At 36.1% G+C, this 9,744-nt stretch overlaps 2 protein-coding genes across 2 annotated transcripts in view; one reads left to right on the top strand and one right to left on the bottom strand.

The window, feature by feature from the left end:
- Positions 1-4,450, bottom strand: part of LOC107742758 (nesprin-1-like) — a 125,999-nt gene extending 121,549 nt beyond the window's left edge. Inside the window, exon 1 of the mRNA XM_016555794.1 lies at positions 4,286-4,450. Within this exon, the coding sequence (XP_016411280.1) occupies positions 4,286-4,352 (67 nt within the window). The 5' untranslated portion in view covers positions 4,353-4,450. The remainder of the gene's footprint in view (positions 1-4,285) is intronic.
- Positions 4,451-6,695: 2,245 nt separating this feature from the next.
- LOC107742763 (myc target protein 1 homolog) lies at positions 6,696-8,177 on the top strand. The gene is made up of 2 exons (XM_016555799.1): positions 6,696-6,780; positions 7,340-8,177. The coding sequence occupies exons 1-2, from the start codon at positions 6,708-6,710 to the stop codon at positions 7,852-7,854; spliced, it is 588 nt and encodes a 195-aa protein (XP_016411285.1). The 5' UTR covers positions 6,696-6,707; the 3' UTR covers positions 7,855-8,177.
- The last annotated feature ends 1,567 nt before the right edge of the window (positions 8,178-9,744 follow it).

Below are 9,744 nucleotides of genomic sequence, written 5' to 3'. Positions count from 1 at the left end.
AGACGGCATCACAGTATGGTAAGGGGTGTAACATTTCCGTCACACGCTTGAGGTGTTCGGCCAATCACAACGCACTGGATTGCTGGCCAATCAGAGCACACCTCGCTTTTTCAGACCGATGAGCTTTGTAAAAATCAACGCGTTTCAGAAAGGCGGGGCATAGAGGAGAAACAATAATGTACAGTATGTGGAAAATAATGTGTTTTTTGAACCTTAAACCGCATAAACACATTTCATTACACCAAATACACAAAATAATGTTCTTTTTAACAACATCATATGACCCCTTTAAGATATTTAGAAAAAACACTGAAATAGTGCCATCTAGTGTCCTATTAAAAACATTCTGTGACCACATTAAATGGCCTGCATCTATATTCAACCATCTATTTTGATCAATGTAATAATGATTATAGTCAAAACAACTCACCCGTATTTACATAGCGCTTTTTACAATACAAAGCAGCTTTTCAAAGCAGCTTTACAGTGTTAAACAAGAAAATAGTGATTCCATGATGCAAACAGATCTAAATTTTGCTGTAAAGCAGCTCTAAAAAGCAGCTCATTATTCAGCTGAAATCAGTTCATTGTTGATAGTGGTGTCTTTAATGACAGAAAGCATTAAATCAGAATCAGGTTTGAGCATTTAACTGCTGCAGACATAACATGTGAACACCTTTCTCATTGTTTTAACAATATATTGAAACAGTTACGGATCTAACACCAACAGTTTTATAATTCAATGAAGACAACAACCTCCTTATGCAAACTTTGTCTCAGTAAAACAACAAGATTCTTTGTCATTGGAGAGATTTCATCTGATATGTGTCTAAAGGAAATGGCTGCTGTATCAAAATCATTCGTGCCAATGAAAGGAAGATGGCAAACGGTTTTACCACACGCTCGAAACAGGCATGCGCCAGTCACCACCACGGAGAGGGAAACCAAAAGAAGTTACTCTGAAAACAGTAACCACAGACCTTCTGTCGCATACACCACACATCGCCTTATTCACAGTTGATGTGCCAAGTTAACTAGCACACACCTCTTCTGATGTGCAAAATACATTTGACCACATGCATGAACACATAATTCACCTTATATGCAATCACTGTGTTGCCATCAAAAGCCAAATCTACTATGCTACAAATAAAACCAAATTGCACAACAGAAACTTAACATGCACTTTAAATCATTTTTACATTAAATGTGAGTAATGCATGCCGGTGCAAAATTTACCGCCAATTTACTAGGGTGTTCTGGATGGTTGGTAGGGTGTTGCTATTCAATTGCTAAGGTGATCTAAGGTGAGTTTTATACTGTATGTGGGAGGGTTAGTTGGGTAAATTTTCATCTAATTAAACAGACATCATTTAAGATCACCAACACTAAAGCTGAAAATGCATGACTGACTTAAAATTTTGGCGGTAAAAACAGAAGTGCAAGTTATCACGCATGTGTAACTTCCTTCCTGATGTGTTTGAATACTAAGTTCCTCTCTGTAGCTTAATTTATGCTTCTCGTTTCGTCTTGAAGACTATATGAGCATGTGGGCATTGCCATGGTGATAAGAAACAAACATGAATTCTCTACAAGGAAATAGTTCAATATCCTCTATACAGGCTACATAGGAAATACATTAGAGGCTTTGAATAATTGCATGCGCCACACTCTTCCATCCCTGATCATCTTTGACTATTCATCAAGAGTGTTTTTCATGAGTTTTTAAGGACAGGATTGTGAGTTTTTGTACGTTACTGTGAAAACGAAACCTTCACTAGTCATAAACAGATAAAATCTTAATGTCAGCCTGACATTTTAAAGACAAAATAATGTTTTTCATTTCCTCCCCTACAACCCCCTGCCATACAAGCACGCTTCACCATCCAATCCAATCGATTTGATTAATAAAATCAAGTCGCATCCTACGTTTTCTCTCAAAATATTATATTATGAAAGTAAAATAAGTTTCAGACTGATTCACATTTATTTTAAATGAACATAAAAATGAACTTTTTATTGAATTAATCACGTCAGAGTTAGTCACCTGCTTGCTTATGTATATTATTGTGTTACCAGACATGACCTGGTTATTAAGTTTAAAAAGATGCTTTTATTATTGCTCTTTGTTGTCGTAAGAGCAGTTGAAATCATTCTTAAATCAATTATTGAGCAGAAAATTGTACCAGCCTGATGCTGTTATTACTCTTCCACGAAAGCCCACAGAGACACATCTGTCTTCACTTAGTCACGGGACTAACACTCTCAAAGGTCTCACTGTGCTCGACCACCGGGTTGCCATCAAACCATTTTTTACATCTATGCAGAGGGCCACAGGAATGAGATGACAGGACTAAATACAGCTAATTTGTTACCAGTTTTTATAGACTTGCCCTGTCCACTGCCAACACTGAGTAACAGCCATCAGTCAATAAGAATGGACAGGGAGCCAGGGAGTCCAAATATCGATTTGTTCCATTATCCAAGGACAGGACATCTTCCAAAAAGAGGTGTCAGGTTCTACCTGTCCTGTTCCCATACACACTGCCTACTGTAGAGTCCCTGCCCAACTCTAAACAATATGGGCACTGAGCATATCAGTTGATCTGGGTGTTTTATCACAATGTAGATTTTTACACTTCAAAGTAAGAGCAACGGTAATTTACGGCAACGGCTATTAATGAATTTATTTCAATTCTGCCATCCTTTACTTCCATTTATGACATTCAAAACCTGATTGTTTTAATGTTAAAGACCAAAAAAGATATTTTGATCAATACTGGAGCCTTTTGACTTTAATTATGGACCAAAAAAAAAAATATATATATATATATATATATATATATTGCATTCCAGAGAACAAACTGTGTTCTTCTGGTTTTATTTATATAGTATTATAGTATTTAAAAATATTTTAAATTAGCTTAGCTGAGATTTATTAGCTTTAATTTAGTTTTTATTTCAGTTTTAGTAATTTTACTACATTAACCTTATTTTTTATATTTGCCAAATCAACATTTCTCATTTTTATTTAAGTTTTTTAAGCTTACATTTTTCATCTAATATTTATATTTTATGTTATTTCAGCTTTATTTCAATAATAGTTCAAGATTTAGTTAAATACAATAACAACCGAAGAAATAAAGCCATACAGCCATACATACAACATTCATTTTTGGGTGAACTGTCCCATTAAGCATATGAATTTGATGATGGATAATATTGAAGCTTCCCAGCAAAACAGGTGGATTATGGAAACATTTTCCTATCAGCATGAGCCCTGCATCACAACGTCATCACTCACTCTCAGAAGGGCAATCATCGCTTCTATGTTTTTTTTTGGGTGGTTTTATATTTTCCCTCCTCCAAAAATGATTGCAAAGCATTTAAACTCTTCCTGCCACCTTAAAAGCATTACCCATCATTTTGGCAGGCACCATATCGGCAGCATTATGTCTTAACACATCCATCGTTTCATATGACATGACAGAGTGCTCCACCTTATCATAAAGAATATCAATATCATCCAAGTAAGAAAGATCAAACAAAACTATACCCTCTCCATGGCAACACAAGAGTTAGAAAAGGGCCTTTGTCAAGGACAACTTCCTGTAAGAAAAAACAATGATGACCTTCACAGGCTAAACTATTTTAAACACAAATCTAATCCCCAAAGATCCTTTTATCAATTTTCTTTGCGAAAAACAACAACAACCATTACTAGGGCAATTTAACAATACAGCTCTTTGTACTTAGATTACATGGCTTCTGTGCTATTTTAACTAAATTACCTATTTATTTCAGCAACGAGCAGACAAAATTAGGTCCAAAAATGCGCAGAAAGCATCACGACACAAATAGATCCTCTATTCCTGTTTAAAAGGAGAGAAAAACAACCTGTCCTCAAGCACTGCAGCACACAACCTGTCAATTTAAACCATCAGCTGATAAACCAAGGCGTCCGTAAGCCATCATAATGAAAGTACATGATTCCCTCTGGACATTTCTGTGTTTGCAACACTGCCATAAGAGTAACATGAGCTGCGTATGATGTCAACATTAGTTTAAAGATAAATGGACGGACACACACAGCCATTATGTAAAGCATCAATACTGATTTCTCAAGCGGGTAAGTTCCTGTGCTGTCAAATATGGTGCATTTGTGCAACAAGAAGCATCTGGCAAACTCTTGGTGTGAAGGCACTGAATCAGCAAAATACCTCCTGACTCATAGAGCCAGAGGACGGTTGTGGGAGGTAAAGAACAGAAATACAGCATCACCTACCTTGCAGCCTCTGCATCACATTCATAATGTCCTTGCTGGACCGTCCGAAAGGGCTGAGGGAAGCCATGGTCCCTCTCTACAGTCCTGTGCTCCTCTGACACCGGATCACTTATGCAGTCGGCACAGTAGACAGAAGATACTGCACTACTTTCTTAAGGGGGTATCCCCATCTGCCCCTCCTACAACTCTCTCTTCCTCTTGCTGCCTCTCTCTCTCTCTCTCACTCACTCACTCTCATGCAGGAACTTGATGTGGCCCAATAGAAAAGCAGGTTTCATATAGGTGCTCACCAAAGTAGTCGACCAATCAGAAGTCCTCTTCTATCTACAGTCAGTGAACAGAGAAGGAAAAGTAACAGCAAGGGTGTCAGGACAAAATCACATTGTAAAAAATACTTAGATGAGGTAACATATAAACTAACAGGTTTAACTTAAGCCAGATTTATACATTAATTATGACTAAATAAATATGGCTGCAAACAAAATCAGTCTTAACAATTTTAGTACCCTAACTTTCAGTTAGCTGCCAAAGCAACATTTCACATTTTCATTAAAAGTTTTTCATCTAATATTTATATTTTATTTCAGCTTTATTTCTATAACTAAAAACTATTTTTAGTAGTTTGAGATTTAGTTAACAGTTACAACACTGCCACAGAAGAAATAGTCATACAGGCAATGGGTGAATAATGAAGACAACATTTTTATTTTTGCATGAACTGTCCCTTTAAGCATGCAAACTTGTTGATGAATGATACTCATTTGAATTAAGTCATTTTTAAGAGTCAGCTCAAACAGAAAACTGCACTTCATTAAACTTCATTGTGTTTCTATGTACTGTATGCACACTGTAGTCATGCTGCACATGCATGTTTGTACACAGACCACGCCCCTTTTACTTCACTAAAGTTGTTATTATTTATTTGTCAGTCTAATAATAATAATAATAATCTATGGACTTACTGACTGATTACTATTATATGGAAAAGAACTTTAGCTACAGGAGCTAGTCAATAATTAAAGAAGTGCTTGCCCACCAGGGATAACATTTCATCTTACATTGTGTATTGCACATGAAATGCATGATAGATTTGTATGCATATTAATCAGCCAAAGTTATGCACGTAACTAAGTGAAGACATCAGAAACTCAGCAACAAGATATATATCTGCTCTGCAGTCAAAAGCATGCTTACAGATTACACAGGAAATCTACTGCGCAAATTTCCAAGAAAACCAGCCCTGATTTATCAGAATACATATTCTTTGGTTTTGTAAAGTTGTTCATTCGTAGTGCGTGTATTACCGTGAGCAGATGACGCTTCCGTTCCCGCAGGGCTCTGGTGTCTCGTGTGATGATGATGATGGTGCAGCTCTGTTAGAAGGGTTGCTATGGAAACCTTTAAACAATGTTGCAAGGCCGTGTTACTTCATGTGAGCTTTACCGCCACCTATCGGTGATACGGGGAACAACAAGGGGGCGTTTACACAGCGTTCATGTGTTCAAAGCATCAGAGCGCAAAGCGATGAAACAGAACGCAGTCTGTTATATAGAACGATAGATAGATGATAGAACGATAGATAGATAAATAGAACGAACGATAGAACGATAGCTAGATAAATAGAACGAACGATAGATAGACAGAGCCACTAGCTACATCACATGCTACATGGTTCAATAATGACATCTACTGGCCATTTCTGTTTTTGTATGTCCTCCACATTGTTTTAGGACTAAATTATCCTTCACTCAAAAATTTTGCACGACTCAGTACACCAGGAGCTTTCAGTGACTGGGAATTCTGTTTGAATTTGGACAATACATATCCTCTCCCAGTTTCTTCTGAGAATGCATGCATCTTTAGGCAATTTCAGTTATAGTACTTAGTGGGGTTTTGTAAGAATAATAATAATATTTGGTTCTCTGTTCGTGATATGCCAGAAGGTACAGATACTAGGGCAGTAAGGAAATCCCCTCTGACAGCTGAGAACTTATCATCTGGGGGCGTTTTCATTTTCTTTTGGGAACTGTGTCAAATCAAAACTTGAGAAATGTATTGTTCAGTTTTATCTAACATAAGTATTTGTTTAAGTTTCACTCAATCTCAAAAACAAATCTACAGCAAAAGAAAAAAATGTAAGTGCTGAAAGGTGTAAGCTGGTCTATTATAATATAATGGGGTGAAGAAGCCATTGTATTGTACCCACTGAAAAGAAGGAAATGATGCAAGAGGAAACAGCCCTGTTCCTCTGGATTTCTGTCCTGAACAGATAAGCCTAGCACTTGCTAATTATACAAGTAAAGAGGCAGGAAGAATGACGACAACGTTTCCCTTCATGCAAACAAAAAAAGTGCCATATTCCTTGAGAAATACAGTGAACGGTTCCTGTGGGCTTGGAGTGAGAGTTTGGCTGCATGTTGACATGCTTCTGCTAACTATTATGGCTTCAAATGAAACAAATGCGATTTGGGAAATACTTAAACCTATTGATTTTGGTAAGAATTGGCGTGCATTTGTTTTACTAGTTTGCTTCAGTTGGCTTAGTGTAAATTTCATTTTTATACCTATATAAACTGTGTGCACATAGAAATATATGGTGATTCAATTCAATTTCAGAATGGTTTGTAGAACTGTAACTCCTAATCAATAATTTTCTATTTTTATTCATTTATCATTATTTTCCCAGCATTGTTAATTTGTTCTAAATGTAGATTATATAAAGTTCTGCATGCATGCATACAAAAAAAAATGTATAGAAACTATTTTCATTTTAGAAATTGCTAGTAAATTTTTTTTATAAATAATTATAAAGAAATGGCAAGTAACACATTAAATGAAACATGAAATATTTAAGTAGAAAAACTGAAATATGTTCTTGTAAAACTAACTTCAGTAATATGTTTTATTTACAACTTTTAAAAAAATATTTTTCTTGGTGTGTGTGTGTGTGTGTATAAATTTAAGTAAACATTGAACTCAGTTATTCAACATGTATTTAAGATTGTATATAATATTGATATTATATACTCAAAATTCAATAACCTTTCCATCCAGAGGAGCTCATCCTGGCGTTCTGCTTGTCGATATTAATTGGTCTGCTCATCGGGATCTTGATTTTCCTCCTCCTTACATGGATGTCAAGACGGAGCGCTTCTGTCAGGATCACCAGACGTCAAACCCCGTCGTCAGAATCTAAAGGCTCACGTAATCAGCACTGCCACCTCAGACACTACAAGAGTCACGGCTTCGACAAGAACAGTGAATCTGCGGGAAGAGCGGTTTTGCCCCTCCACAGACAGACCTCCGTAGACCCCAATGAGCTGCTGGGTAGAAGCCCTAGCTTTCAGAACTCCACTTTTCGGCCGCCACCAAAGAAGCCTAAGAAGAACAGTGATGAAACAGAGGATAACCAAGCTGCATTACTTCCTAACATCACAGATCCATTTAGTGCAGAACCAGCAGAGTCCTTCTGGCTGGGGAAGGGCAGTCTAAGAGGTTTCCTACCCAGACAGACTCCACCACCTGCTTATGACAGTGTCATTCACATCTTTCAAGAGTCCTGTACCTGACTGCACTGTGATAGGAGACAAAGGATTGTACATACATCTCAAAACACGGATAAAACGTCACAAAAGGGGAAAAAAATTAACGAAAGGCTTGTTCTGATTTGAAAGGGATCCTGATTTAACACTCATTTGCATTACTTTCATGGGTAACACTTTACAATAAGGTGCCATTAGTTTGTGTTTATGCATTAACTAACAATGAGCAATACATTTATTAGTATTCTTTAATCTTTGTTTGTTAACGTTAGGTAACTAAAATACCACTGTTCATTGCTAGCTCATGCCAGCTCAGGTTCATTAAAAAAATAAAAATAAATACAGGAAATATGTTTGATTTTAATAATTTACAGACGCTTTTATCCAAAGTGACTTACAAAGAAGGACGCTGATCGTAAAAGAGTCAACAATAGTCATTATACACAATCCCAAGTTTATTAGACAAGTAGTTTAGTATGTATATGTTGAAATGAACATTCACTAAGATTAATAATTGCTCTAAAAATATTTTTATTGTTAGGTTATGTTTTTAATTCATGTTAACAAATTGAACCTTATTGTAAAGTGTAACCCTTTTCATGCAGTGGTGTAAAAATGTTGAACTGAATTATTTTAGTGTTTCTTAGGATAAACCTGGTCATTAAAAATAACAGATGCTTTAGCGCATCTATAGTGCATCTAAATCTTTACGTTCTCTAGTCACTGTTGGTTTTGGGTGTTTGCTTATTGAATTGAAGCAGTGAAGTAAAGCAAAGCACAAATAAAAGAAGACTAACTGATGTTGAAAAAAATATATGTGATTATCGCATCATTAGCAACAAGTTTCACAAAGTATTCAACAGTCTTGGTCAATGTGACACATGGCTGTCTAAAGCTATGTGTACTTTGAATCACCATGGTACTGAATGATTGCTGTATTCATATACCACAGTACATGCAGTACTCCACAATACATTTTTTAAATCACGGCAATTTCATGGCAAGCTAAAGAATATTGTATACTTCATTTTTGTCTATTAACTAAAGTAAACCATACACACTAGGAACGGCAGAAAGTACAGAAGAAGACCTCCTGGGAATATTTTCAATATGGTATTGTTCTCTTTGCCTTTCCAGAGATGAAAGTGAAGTATCTCTCCTGAGTCTTGCTGCAGTCTGTCTGGAAAAAGCACATAAGTGCTGGTGAAACTCCTTTTCACTAACAGAAAACATACAATCATCAGTACAATTGATCAGTACAAAAACAGTAAATAACATAGAAAAGGCTATGAAGCACAACAGATGAGTTTCAAAACTAAAAGTCCCTTTCTATAAATTTGTAGTGATAACAATAAGTTCAGACTTACCGTGACCTTTGAGGTAGCCTACGTCTGTGCTGTGCTACAAAAGAGCGCAGTAATAATCGATACACTTTCAAATAAATAATTTTCGTATTAATCAAGGTTGGGCATAAACACCAGCAAGGTATCAGCAATCCAGGTTAAATAATTAATTAAAATATAGGCTAATTCAATTATTTATAGACAAGAGGGCATTGCTAGATTTTCTGATTCATCAACCAAAAAAATGCTGGCCGCTCCCATAACAATTTTGTGTTGTTTACTGTCTGTAACAAAACCTAAACACCTCAGAACACCTATTTCATTGTTTGTGTTGTAGGGACATTTTATGCATTATATGACAAAAGTACGGTGGCCGAGAAGTGCAAAGCAAATCACAATTCTGAAAACAAAATAACAAATTACAAATGCAAATGCAAGTCTAAAAAACAAAATAACAATTCAGAAAGCACAACAACAATTCAGAAAACATTATAACAAGTCAGAAAACACAATGACAAATTCGAAAACAAAATAACAAGTCAGAAAACACAACGACAAATCAGACAAACCGGAA

This window comes from Sinocyclocheilus rhinocerous, unplaced genomic scaffold, assembly GCF_001515625.1.
Source record: "Sinocyclocheilus rhinocerous isolate Xijiao unplaced genomic scaffold, SAMN03320098_v1.1 scaffold2091, whole genome shotgun sequence".
NCBI classification, from domain to species: Eukaryota; Metazoa; Chordata; class Actinopteri; order Cypriniformes; family Cyprinidae; genus Sinocyclocheilus; species Sinocyclocheilus rhinocerous.
This window is presented reverse-complemented; position numbering and strand designations above follow the sequence as displayed.

What these genes read in the sequence shown, in the direction of transcription:
- LOC107742763 (XM_016555799.1), top strand. Translation starts at nt 6,708, where the DNA reads ATGCTTCTGCTAACTATTATGGCTTCAAATGAAACAAATGCGATTTGG. An exon ending in ACTTAAACCTATTGATTTTG is followed by an intron (nt 6,781 to 7,339) that starts GTAAGAATTGGC and finishes CTTTCCATCCAG; the next exon opens with AGGAGCTCATCCTGGCGTTC.